Source organism: Cebus imitator, unplaced genomic scaffold (genome assembly GCF_001604975.1).
Source record: "Cebus imitator isolate Cc_AM_T3 unplaced genomic scaffold, Cebus_imitator-1.0 Scaffold90, whole genome shotgun sequence".
Taxonomy (NCBI): domain Eukaryota; kingdom Metazoa; phylum Chordata; class Mammalia; order Primates; family Cebidae; genus Cebus; species Cebus imitator.
Window position 1 is genome coordinate 4,973,749 of NW_016107405.1, and position 13,658 is coordinate 4,987,406.

At 43.5% G+C, this 13,658-nt stretch overlaps 1 protein-coding gene and 1 pseudogene across 1 annotated transcript in view; one reads left to right on the forward strand and one right to left on the reverse strand.

Moving 5' to 3' along the window:
* Positions 1-324: 324 nt before the first annotated feature.
* On the reverse strand, positions 325-1,715 carry LOC108308956 (annotated as a pseudogene).
* Positions 1,716-8,924: 7,209 nt separating this feature from the next.
* Positions 8,925-13,658, forward strand: part of CAPZA2 (capping actin protein of muscle Z-line subunit alpha 2) — a 55,402-nt gene continuing 50,668 nt past the window's right edge. Inside the window, exon 1 of the mRNA XM_017535061.1 lies at positions 8,925-9,095. Within this exon, the coding sequence (XP_017390550.1) occupies positions 9,057-9,095 (39 nt within the window). The 5' untranslated portion in view covers positions 8,925-9,056. The remainder of the gene's footprint in view (positions 9,096-13,658) is intronic.

The window sequence follows — 13,658 nt, forward strand, 5'->3', positions numbered from 1 at the left end:
TGCTTTGCACCTTGTCCAGCTCAATTCAGGTTGAGTTCCTGGCATTCCTCTCCCAATTTAAAGTCACCTGAAAAATTATCACTACTCTATTCCCAGGGCTAATCTAACTGCAGCAAGAGTAGATTATTGCCCTTCAAAGTCAGCATTTTGGAGCTTATCCTCAAAGACAGGCCAGCCCTGATGACCTGGCTCCAAGGCTAACAATGGCCTCCCAGCTCCAGTCTGGAGCCCAAAGTGGCCTCATGTGTATAACATGCCTTCTCTTCTATAGCTGTTCCCATATTGCTAATCTGAGAATTTTTTTTTAACCTCTGAACTTTTTATTGGCCTCCTGCTTCCCAAAGGGTCCCCTGCTCCTGCTGGATTAATGTCTCAGAACTTCGGTGTCATTGGTCTCAGATACTGCTTTGCCATCCACTCTCCGGTGGGTGGTGGTCTTTTGGATGGTTTGCATGGAGTTAGTGCTGTCCAGGGCAACAGCAAGATTGAAGTCTTCACCATCTTCCAGCAGGCGGTGGTAGATGGTGATCTCAGCCACCAGCTTGACCTTGATGTTCAGCAGGGCCTTGTACTTCTGGGCCTGGTGTTGTCCCTCTGCCCGAGTCTGTGCCAGCTCTGATTCTAGGATCCCATTGAGCTGCTCCATTTGCAGGGCATAGCAGGTCTCCACCCACCTCAGGCTGTTCTCCAAGCTGCCCTTCAGATTTTTCATAGAGTCCAGGTCGATCTCCAAAGACTAGACTGTATGTCTCAGCTCTGTGAGCATCATCTCAGCAGTTCCAATCTCAGAGAACTGCGTGGTGACCACTGTGGTGCTCTCCTCAATCTACTGAGACCACTACTTCTCCAGTTCTTTTCAGTTTTCCCAAGCCAGTTTGTCATATTGGGCCCAGATGTCTGCCATGATCTTGTTGAGGTCCAAGATTTGGGGGCATCTACCTCCACAGTCAACCCAGAGCTGGCAATCTGGGCTTGTAGGCCTTTTACTTCCTCTTTGTGGTTCTTCTTCATCAAGAGCAGCTCCTTCTTGAGAGCCTCAATCTCTGTCTTCAGCTGCAGCCCAGTGACATTGGTGTCATCAATGACCTTGCGTAGCCCATGGATGTCGCTCTCCACAGACTGGCATGTGGCCAGCTCTGTCTCATACTTGACTCTAAAGTTATCAGCGCAAGATGGGCATTGTCGATCTGCAGAATGATGTGAGCATTGTCCACAATATTTGCAAAGATCTGAGCCCTCAGGTCCTCGATGGTCTTGAAGTAATGGCTCCAGTCTCTGACTTAGGGTCCCTTCTTCTCCAGGTGCTCCCAGATTTTGCTCTCCAGCTTCTGGTTCTCAGTCTCCAGGCTCCCCACTCTATCCAGGTAGGAGGCCAGATGGTCATTCAGGCTTTGCATGTTCTCCTTCTCATTCTGGATGCCTCCCATTCCTGCCAGACCCCCAGCCATCTCCGAGGCCAGGTCCCTGAATCCCATGCCGCCCCAGAAGCTGGTGGAGCAAGACATGGAGGTGTGGAAACCAGAGCCCCAGGCACCTGCATAGACGCTGGCTTTGCTGCTGACTGGCCAGGCACTGTAGCTGGGCGGCTGGATGGAGCCCAGGGACCAGTAGTTAGTGGAGAAGGTGGAGTGAGTGGTGAAGCTCATGCCATCCGGGAGGGAAGCGAGAGGACAGGACTCAGGCTTTGCCGACAACCAAATCTGAGAATTTTTCATGACGGTTTAAAAATTCTTTCCCAGGAAAGAGGGAAAAGGCAAACAAAGTTGAGATGGGCTTTCTCCCTCAGGAGGATCTGGAATGTAAATTATACCTCACAGTTTTCCTGATCTGAGGCACAGGAGCTGGGTTTTGTTACTCCTCATCTGGCAGTCCTTGGTTAACAGCTGCCCCAGAGGACCTAAACTCCCAGCTCTGTGCTTACTGGCAAAGTAGCCCCAGTCGCACAAGAGCAGTTCTCCAAAGAATAAATACAGGTACTGTGAAGGGGAGACAAAAAAAAAAAGCAATGAAGCACTGAAATAGTGGAAGTGATCCCAGTGGATCTGGTCAAAGCACTTACGGTGTCTGCTGCAGCTCCATCCATCAGAAGCGACCATAAAAACCTGGGCCCCTACAACACAGCCGGAGACAACTGCTGGGGATGGCCAGAGCCCACCTGCAATAGGAGCAGCTAAGGCTACAAGGAGAAGAGGATGTGACATGAGCACAGAGCCCTATGTCCCAGGAGAGAAGCGTCAGGACAGATTTCAGAGCTGTAACAGCGGGAGAAGTCTGATGAAAGAAAGCTCAGAGATGATAAAGGCCAATGTCAAAGGAGAGAAGAGGACAGCAGTGTGAGCAATTTTGAATGCAAATGAATTACTGTGGCAACCCCAAAGAGCCAAAAGGAAGGCATTTGAGTGGGTACTCCTGCAATTCCTTGCACTAGACCTGAGTTAGAGAAATATAATTTTATTGGAAGCTGGTGTGGCTTGGGGAAAGATAAACCACAAACTTCATTTTCTGCTACACTGCTATTCTATTACTGAGTCCAAATAAATGTTCAAAGTATTGTCAGACATTAAAGGTAAAAAAAATTAAAGACACTGGATCTGTCTTTTCATTCCCTACCAGCAAATCTACAGATTGTGTTGCTTCATGTTTCCAGGTCAAGAGTCCAACTTATCTTTCCATTTATGCCCCATAATTTACACTGCCATATAGGGAGATTTTTAAAAAGACAGTAATTAGTCTAATGCTCTCTATCCATGTTGTTCACAAAAATATGCAAAAAATCCTAATTCATTTTATAAATATTGTTAAAGTTGGGTGCCACATTAGGTAGATTAAAAGGAGTGTTCCTGTGTTGAAAAATAAGCAACATACATGGAAATGATAAACATGGGATTCGAGTTAGTGGTTACCCGCAGGAAGAAAACGGAATGGGATCTGGAAGGGATAAACCATGGTTTTTTGTATGCCTGAAATGTTGTATAACAATAATTCAAATAAGTAAATGAAAACAGAGGCCCGGCATGGGGGTTCATACCTGTAATCCCAGCACTTTGGGAGGCTGAGGCAGGAGGGATCACTTGAGTTCAAGAATTCAAGACTAGCCTAGGCAACATAGCAAACCCCCCTCTACTAAACATTTAAAAAACTTGCCAGACGTGGTGTTGCATGCCTAAAGTCCCAGCTACCCAGGTGGCTGGATCTACTGGGGCGGGAGGATCACTTGACCCCAGGAGATGGAGGCTACAATGAGTTATGATCACGCCACTGCACTCCAGCTTGGGTGACAGAGCAAAACCTGTCTCCCAGAAAAAATAAAAATAACAAAATAGAAACTTTAGTATTTCTTTGTTTAACCCTACGTTTAACTTTGAAGAATACTCCCTGTCCCCTGTACTTTATTTGGGACATGGTATGAAGATATACTAAAGGCTTGAACTTATAGTGACAGGAGAATTAAAGAGTAAGAAATCAACTAGGGAGATATTTAAGTGGTGACTGAATATGGAGTAGTAAAGAGTTGGAGATATTTGTATGATTTTGAGGTTTTTAGGAAAAAATGTTCACTTTTCAGTTCTGGAGTCCCCAGTCCACATTTTAGAACCATCTCTAAACCCCATATGTGTTGCTAAATCAACTTTTCAGCTCTCATTTAGGCATGCAAAATAAAAGTGTCATTTAATCAATATGCATTCCAACAAAGCTTTATAAAGTATTTATTTGCCAGGCATTGTATGTTCCAGACAGCTAATTAAGACATAGGCCATGTCCTCAAAGACCAGATTGGTATTATAATATGATGATAATAGCTAATATTTATTAAGACCTTTATGAAGGCCTATGCTGGGTGCTAAGCATTTTGCCTGCATTGTCTCATTAAATCCTCATGGCAGCCCTGTAAAGGTGGTACTATTATTATCCCCAATGTATAGGTGAAGAAATGGGAGCCTGCAGAGTAAGTTGCTTAATGTTAACCAGAGCTGGAACGAAGATCAGAATCCAGCATTTAGTGATTATAAAATCTGTGTACCTCATCACTAGGATACACAGCAAAAAGCAATGGAAAAGTTTCTATGGTAATCTAGAAGAAATTATTAGCTTAGCTAGAAGATTCAATGAGAGTTTCAAAGAAAACAGATAACTGAACAGAATTTTAAAGAATAGGTGGCAAAGAACATTCCAGAAAGAGCTTTGACAGAAGCCTGAGAGAGTATGAAATATAAGCAGCTTTGTGTGTTTCAGTGACATGCATTCAGGGGCAGGGGCAGAGGTTGGTCTGGTGAGGTTGGTAGGAAGGAAATTAGGAAGGATAGTATATTTGGGAGGGAGGAAGAGTTGCAAAAGAAGTGTAGGCCAGGCGCGATGGCTCACGCCTGTAATCCCAACACTTTGGGAGACTAAGAAGGCAGATCACAAGGCAGGAGATGGAGGCTATCCTGGCCAACATGGTAAAAACTCATCTCTACCAAAAATACAAAAATTAGCTGGGCATGGTGGCATATGCCTGTAATATCAGCCACTCAGCGGGCTGAGGCAGGAGAATCACTTGAACCCTCGAAGCGGAGGTTGCAGTGAGCCGAGATTGTGCCACTGTACTCCAGCCTGGCTACAGAATGAGACTCCGTCTCAGAAAAAAAAAAGAAAAAGAAAAAGAAGTGTCTTCAGTAATTACTGAGTAGCTCTAGAATGATCAACGTCAGGCTTTTGGAGAGGCACCACCTGTGTGTACCTTCTCAAAACTAGCTGAGGAAATGGACCACAGGTAGGATACACTCAACTACAAATAGTAACTTAGGGAATTATTTGTTTAGAAAGACAATTACTTTTAAAATATATGCAATTTTTTACACTTTCCACAGCCATAAAGGACTTTACTTGAGACCAGTTGTGTCAATTGACCATGAGAGTAACAAACAACAAAATGTTAGTTGTCTAACATGGACAGTTTTTCTCAGAAGTGAGGTAAGTCAAACTTTTAAGCTGCAGATGTTAGTTTTCTGGTGCAGAGATGGTATTATAGAAGTCTATATCTGGTACAATCATTTAGTGATCATTCAGTAATAGTATTTATCATCTTATTTTACATTTTTTCATATGGATATGTACATGAAAGAACATGAGTCTGACCATCAGTATACTTGGATTCTAAAATAATATTAGCTAGATGTGCAATTTTTAATATGATGTCATTTATTTATCTAAGGCTCAACTTATCTGTAAAGTGAGAGGTTTGTAGTAGGTGGACCCTGAGATTATGTTTCTGTAAAATTGGGTAACCTCTGGTCTTGACAAGTTCAAAATGTAGTTGAGTAATCTGAGTATATCCATAGGAAAACAGATGTAAAAGTATACATGTAAGTTAAAAACGAACACTATAAAAGAAAGAAAAATTCTGGTGATGTTAATTGGAAAGATCAAGATCAGACCATGAATAAGTAGAAGAGAGGTAAGTTTGGAAATTAATTAAGCAAAGTGTAGAAATTCTTAGTAAGCAAAATCGTGTATAGGATATTTTGTTTTCTCCTCCTCATAAAGTAACTGATGATCAAGAATACCAGTACATTTCTCCTTGCAGTCATATAACGATCATTCCATAGTTTACCTATTTGTGTGACAGCTTAAATTCTTTCTACAATACATATGTTACATGAATTTTAGAATTTCTTTTAATTGTACCAAGAGGGTGTTATAGGGGGATTACTGAAAAGATTATCAGAAATTATGTATAATTGTGGGTTGTGTCATTATGGGAAACCACGTGTATTGTACCACTAAGATTACAATTACAAACACACTCTGACTCAAATTATTGCAAAACATTACCAGATTTGGGTGAGGTTTCTAGAGGAAGAGAGCAGCCAATTAATCAAACAATAATATTTGCTGAGTATCCTCTGCATACAAAGTACTAATATAGGTGTTGCTGAGTAAACAGGAAAAAAGAACAGGAAAAAAAAAAAACAAACAAACCCAGAAGTACTGCTGATGCAGTGCAGGGTGGTGAATTGAATTTACAGGATGGGATAGTAATTGCCGTCATTAAGTTTTATTTGGTGGAGAGTGCCTAGGCTGAAAAGGAAGAAAGAAAAATCTTGCAGTGGAAAGAACATGAAAGAAAATAAGATGCCTAGATTCCAATCCCAGCTCGGTCACTTAAGAGCTATGCAATCTTTTTCTTTTCTTTTTTTTTCTTTTTTCACTCTTGTTGCCCAGACAACCTCCGCCTCCTGGGTTCAAGTGACTCTCCTCAGCCTCCCAAGTAGCCGGAATTACAGGCGTGAGCCACCATGCCCAGCTAATTTTTATATTTTTAGTAAAGACAGGGTTTCATCATGTTGGGCAGGCTGGTCTCGAACTCCAATGACCTCAGGTGATCTGCCCACACCTCGGCCTCCCAAAGTGCTGGGATCTATGTGATCTTAAATCATTTCATCTCATTTTTCTTCTGTAAAATGGGTATAATGATACTGATAAGCACCTCACTTTATGAGGTTGCGATGAGAAATCCATGAAGCAATGATTTGTAATCTGTAAGAGTAAACATGTTAATTTTCATCCAGTGTTACCCTTGGTTAAGCTGTGTGGTTTATTCTCTTGATCTTCTTCACAGCATTTATCCTCGAAAGGACACCTGCTTTTTCCTGCATGTGTCAGCATGCTTCTCCTTCCTGTTCTCTCCCCACATGAACCATCGGTTTTTCAATAGCAAAGCTTCTGTTTGCTGTCCATTCACAAAAAACAATGATTTGCACATTATGAACACCCAGTAAATTATTTAATAATAGGGTCTTGCATCTGAACATTTATTTGATACTCTCACATTTCATTTATGTGCAGCTGTCAGAGTCATCTTGCTGCACATATTTCTGATCATGTCATGTTACTGTTCTAAAGTTTTCAACAGCTCCTCACAGACTCTTAACTCCTACTGTCAACCCTAAGGCCTTACTCTTTAAAATGTGGTCTCCAGATCAGGAGCACTGGCATCATCTGGGAGCCTGTTAGAAACGCAGATTCTCCAGCCTCATTCCAGATCTATTGAATTAGCAACTTTTTAACAAGATTCCCAACTGATGCATATATACGCAGGTTTGATTACATGTTTAATCTCTCGTGAACTTCAAGCTTCAAAACCAGGGTTGTTAGATTCAACAAACAAAAGTAAACAATGTCCGGTAAAATTTGAAAATAATGAGTAGTTTTTTAGTTTAAGTATGCCTCCAATGCTTCATGGGACATACTTTTTAAAAGATTGCTGGCCAGGCGCGGTAACTCACATCTGTAATTCCAGCACTTTGGGAGGCCGAGGTGGATGGATCACGAGGTCAGGAGTTCAAGACCAACCTAGCCAAGATGGTAAAACCCCATCTCTACTAAAAATACAAAAAAAAAAAAATTAGCTGGGCATTGTGGCAGGTGCCTGTAATCTCAGCTACTCAGGAAGTTGAGGCAGATAATTGCTTGAACCTGGGAGACAGAGGTCGCACCACTGCACTCCAGCCTAGGTGACAAAGAGAGACTCTGCCTCAAAAAGAAAAAAAAAAATTGCTTATCTGCAATTCACATTTGAGTAAGTGTCCTATATTTAATATGGCAACCCTATTCAAGAGGGTAGGATCCATGTCTAACATGACTTTGTATTCCCCTGGAATAGTCCTGTGCCTTCCCCAACTATTTTGTTGTTTGGCTTTTTTGTTTGTTTGTTTGTTTTTGAGACAGAGTCTCGCTCTGTCACCCAGGCTGGAGTGCAATGACTCGATCTCGGCTCATTGCATCCTCCACCTCCCGGGTTCAAGCAATTCTCTTGTCTCAGCCTCCCAAGTAGCTGGTACTACAGGCATGTGACGCCACGACCCGGCTAATTTTTGTATTTTTAGTAGACAGAACTTTCTCCATGTTGGCCAGTCTGGTCCCGAACTCCTGACCTCAGGTGATCCTTCCACCGAGGCCTCCCAAAGTGCTGAGATTACAGGCCTGAGCCACCACACCCGGCCCCAACTGTTCAATGTATGTTTGTTTAATGAGTAATAGGTGTGCTTCCTGAGAACAGAAGTTTCTCTTATTGAAATACATAGTTTTGAAGTACAGGTGGATTTTTGGTTACATGGATAAGTCCTTTAGTGGTGATTTTTGATATTTTAGTGCCGCCATCACCTGAGCAGGGTACCCTGTACCCGGTATGTAGTCATTTATCGCCTCCACAGTCCCCAAAGTCCATTTTATGCCTTTGCACCCCCAGAGCTTAGCTCCCACTTATAAGTGAGAACACAGGATATTTGGTTTCCCATTGCTGAGTTACTTCACTTAGAATAATGGCTTCCAGCTCCTTTCAAGTTGCTGCAAAAGATATTATTTCTTTCTTTTTTATGGCTGAGTAGCATTCCATGGTGTATATATACCACATTTTCTCTATCCACTCGTTGGTTGATAGACACTTAGGTTGGCTCCATCTCTGCAATTTCGAATCGTGCTGCTATGGACATGCATGTCTAGCTTGCTTTTTCTCCCTCACACTGTAACCCCGGAGGCTAACACAGTGCCCCGCACACCGTTAAAGGACCAAAAAATATTTGTTGGATAAATGAGAAATATATCAAGAGCAATCTTAATTATGGAGCGGGTTGGGTGTGTGTATTTTAATGAAAGCCGACTATTTTTTCTAATATTTGAAAAACCAATGTTTAAAAAGCTTCTATTGTACCTTTTCATATTTTAGCTAGCAGAGTTCAGGACTTGATGGAAACATAACGAAGGGCTCAGAATGTACTCATCGCAGACTGAGCCCATATGGTCACTGGTGGGGAGAGAACGCTAGCAAGCCAGCAGCAGGTAGCCCTGGGAGACACAGTCCCCCGCCCGCACACCACGCGCCCGCGCATGCGCACAGCCTCGCTCAGGCTCTGAGGGCCGGTGGAGGGAGGCGGAGCTCCCGGGGCGCGTGCGCGGCGGCCTGAGCGGCGGGCCCCTCCCTTAGCGGGGGCGCGCGGCGCGGAGGACCGCACGGAAAAGGGGAAGTCAGGTGGCCACCGCCGCCGCCGCCGCCGCGGTTTGTAGCTAGAAGGAAGATGGCGGATCTGGAGGAGCAGTTGTCTGATGAAGAGAAGGTAAGAGCCGCGGGGGCGGCGGCGCGGGCCGTCAGGAGCCGGCTCAGCCCTGGCGTGTGGGCCCGGAGTCTGGTCGCGGGGGAAGCATTGGCCCGCAGCGGGCGGTGCCCTCGGCTGCCCTTCCTCCTCCCATCCTCGGTGCGCCCAGTGCCTGCCCTCGTCCGTCACCCGAGGCCCCGCGCGGGGGCAGGTCTTAGCCAGGCCTGCTCACTCCGCTCCTTGTAGGGTGTGTGCTCCGAAAATAGGAAGCTGGAGCCAAGCGGCGGCGGGCGGGGGCGGAGGCGCGGGCGCGGGGGAGGGCGGCGGCCGCCCGGGACCCTCTCCTGTTACCCGGCGGCGGGGCCTGCGCTGGGAGCTGGGGGCCGGGGACCCAGGGCGCAAAGGGGTCTGCGTCCCGGCCTGGGAGCGGCCCAAGGGCAGTGCCCAGAGCGGCGGCCTGGCCTGGGAGCGTAGCGGCGGGTGAGGGGAAGGGAAAAATCGCTTAGGAAGCAGACCTTCAGTTCTCCCTTCTACTTCCCCCTCCCCAAAGCAAAATGCTTCCTTTTCTGATTCTCTACGTTTTATTCCTTTTTTCCTTTCCCCATGGAGGCCTCTCTCCCTCCCGCCCACCCTCCCTCTCACTTCGTGGCTCTAGCTTTAGGCTTTGCAGCGCCCATGTTCCTCAGGAGGCAGCGGAGTTGCTCACAAAAAGACGACCCCCTCCCCATATTTGTTTTCTGCCCACGTTGGCAGCAGTCCCTCCGGGGGTCGATTTGGTGGCACCTCACCTTCCTGTTAGAACTTCTTCCGAAGAGGAGAAATTGTGCAGCTCCTCTTACTGTATGATAGATGCTGTGACAGCAATGGAACCAGGTGAACGACTTAAGTTCTCAGATTTTTAAAACGAGAAATCAAATAGTTCATTGAACTGCTCTTCATTTACACTCTCCTTTCCTTTGGCTTTTGCAAACGTCCCATTCCCGAGGGTAGTGGGGTAGGGGAGAACCCTGCTAATTTTGACAGTTTCTCGGAAAGGAAACTGAGGTTTCTCAAACTTAGAAGTAACTGACAGACACACCAATGAGTTAGTTGCAGGTTTGGAAATGCCCACTCTTCGTTAAAGAGTGCTTCATTTTTAAGTTCCAAAGCAGTATAGCCAATGCAGGAAAATACAAGTACCTTTAGGTACGTTGTGGTGGTGAACAGATCCTCACGTAAGTTTGAGGATATTTTCAGTTTGGACCCTCTGTTCTAGATGTTTTTATATACTGTATTCTTGCACCGAAATAGAAGGTTCTGTCCCATTCCCGATGTGAATGGGCAGATGTCAATCTCATCTTTATTTTTGGAAATATTTTTTCCTCTTGTGCTGTTTGGTGAAAGTGATAATACAACAACAAAATGGGGGCGAGCAACATCTCCATAACCCACAGACCCAGTAGGCAGATCCCTGTATCCAGGAAAGTTGCTGTGCAGTGTTCACATCTACAATCTTGGTAAATAACTCAAAGTAGGTGACTGAAAATGCACTGGAATGCACAAACACATGTTTAAAATTGAGTTATGCTAAAAAGTTTAAAAAGAGTGTCGTGTTTTTATTTTACCATTCTCAAGTCGTGATTAGTAGTTGCTCAAGTGGCTAGAAATTTAGCTGAAGAGAGAATACTCTGTGTGGGAGTTAATATAGACCTGCCATGTGTTGTAAAGGCCTAAAATAAAAAAGTTTTTAAAAAATGGGATTACAAGATTCCTTATTATCCAGCAGTCTCAGGGAGCTAAGCTTCATGAAGAGGAGTGAGGAGGTTGTGTGTCTTTTTTTTTTTTTTTTTTTTTTTTTTTTTTTTTTTTTTTTTTTTTTTTTTGAGACGGAGTTTCGCTCTTGTTACCCAGGCTGGAGTGCAATGGCGCGATCTCGGCTCACCGCAACCTCCGCCTCCTGGGTTCAGGCAATTCTCCTGCCTCAGCCTCCTGAGTAGCTGGGATTACAGGCACGCACCACCATGCCCAGCTAATTTTTTGTAGCTTTAGTAGAGATGGGGTTTCACCATGTTGACCAGGATGGTCTCGATCTCTTGACCTTGTGATCCACCCGCCTCGGCCTCCCAAAGTGCTGGGATTACAGGCTTGAGCCACCGCGCCCGGCCTGAGGTTGTGTGTCTTAAAGCTTGCGCCGCCTAGTAGCAAAATGTTTTATGGGTAAATTAGTGAAAATTCTAATTTGATTTTTGGTGTTTTGTAAGAATATTCTGTAGATATTATACATATAAATTTCATCACTATATTTACTAATTAAAAAACTGACAGAACTTTTGGGTTAAATGCAAGTAACCAGTTAAGTGAAATTTTAACGTTCTTGTCACTTTAGATACCTAAAGATTTTTTTCATTTTGGGGTGGAGGTTGTGTCCAGTATGGGATCAGAAGCAGAGAGGACTTAAAAGTGATATATTAATATTTCTCTTTCTACCGTCTTTTTGGTAATTTTCAAAAATAAGCTCTCAAGCTGGGCACGGTGGTTTGCACCTGTAATGCCAGCTACTGTGGATGCCAAGTATGGAGAATAGCTTGAACTTAGGAGTTGTAGACCAGCCTGGGCAACATAGTGAGACCTCATCTCTAAAAAAATAATAAGTTTTAAGTTTTTGAAATTTCCATTCTAGATTGCAAATCTAAGGAAGGGAAGCTGCTAAGATGTATCTAGTACCATACTTTATATATGCTTGGCTCAGTTAGATACATTCATTACTTAATTTGCTGTAAGAGGTAGTTGTCCTACTACCATTTCACAGATGAGTAGAGTGAAGTTCAAAAGCTTTTAGTTTACTCAAGGACAGTGCCTGCCCAAGATGAACGTGGTATTTAAAGTTTGTCTTAGTTCAAGGTTGATATTCTTGTGACATTATGCTGTCTTAAACAGAATTGGTAAGAACCTCTTCTGGTTTTGTCTCTTCGTTTTTAATTTGTTGACAGCTTATTTTGAAAAAGGAGAAACATTGGTTCTAACTTGTTTTGGGTGTTTTTGTTTGTTTGTTTTTTGTTTTTTAGACAGGGTCTCAGTCTGTCACCCAGGCTGGAGTGCAGTAATGATCACAGCTCACTGCAACCTCAGCCTCCTGGGCTCAGGCAGTCCTCTCACTTCAGTCTCCCCAAGTAGCTGGGAGTACAGGCAGGCATGCCACCACACCCAGCTAATTTAAAAATTTTTTTTTTGCAGAGACAAGGTCTCACTATGTTGTCCAGGCCAGTCTCAAACTGCTGGCTCAAGCTATCCTCCCACTTGGGCCTCCTAAAGTGCTGGGATTACAGGCATGAACCATTATTCCTGGCCCTTTTTTTAAAAGCAAAAATTGTAAATACCAAATAGTGTTAGTTTCTAAATTTTTGTCTTGATCATTTTAGAATAAAGCTTATTCTTAACACGTTTAAATGTTTTATGCTACTGGTAGGAAGTGTTTTCGAAATTAATCTAGAATAATACCTTTACTTTTTAAAATCATATGCAATTGTGGCCGAGCGCGGTGGCTCAAGCCTGTAATCCCAGCACTTTGGGAGGCCGAGGCGGGTGGATCACGATGTCAAGAGATCGAGACCATCCTGGTCAACATGGTGAAACCCCATCTCTACCAAAAATACAAAAAATTAGCTGGGCATGGTGGCGTGTGCCTGTAATCCCAGCTACTCAGGAGGCTGAGGCAGGAGAATTGCCTGAACCCAGGAGGCGGACGTTGCGGTGAGCCGAGATCGCGCCATTGCACTTCAGCCTGGGTAACATGAGTGAAACTCCGTCTCAAAAAAAAATCATATGCAATTGCTTTTTGAAGGTACCACCATGAACTTTAATAACCTTTTCTCCTTTGGCCACTGGGGAAATAATTTAGCTGAAGAAGCATAAGGAAGTTTTTTAAAACTCTTAACTTGCTATAGTGTGTCCTATAGACTTTTTTTTTTACATAAAGAAACCATAGGCCAAAATCATTTTCATTCCTGGGTCAGCCATCTTGTACAGTAAAACAATTTTATGAATTTGAATTTATATGAAATTGTGGTGGAAGGCTCAAATGAAGAGAACCATTCCGAAACCTCTCTCTGGATGAGAAATTCAACTTCCAGAAGGAATATACTTACTGTTGGGAAAGGATCTTTTTTTCTTCCTGTAACCCTTTACCGCAGTACTCAGAATAATTCATCCAGTAGCTTCAACTTTTAGGTCTTTGCAGATGTCTCCCAGGTACATACCTGTAGCACTAACTTATTTCCTGATTACTGGTCAGATTTTTATCTGTTAGTCATGTTCATTGGAGATGGTTACTTAGATATGTTCAAATGGAGCTTGCATAAAAGTAAATGTATAAGCTCCCTTCTTTCCTCTCACAGAAAGGGGAGTATAGTCTGTCTTCCCTTGCTCATTTTTCTCTTTATGTCTTTATTCCCGTTATTCCAGTCATCTTGGTTTTTAATTTCAGGGCTATTCCAACTTTTTTTGTCCCCATACCTTACAATCGATTGGTGAAATTTGTCACTTCCATAATCAAAATGTGTATTATACAAATAACTTATTTATTGCTGAAAAGTTAGTTCATTTGCA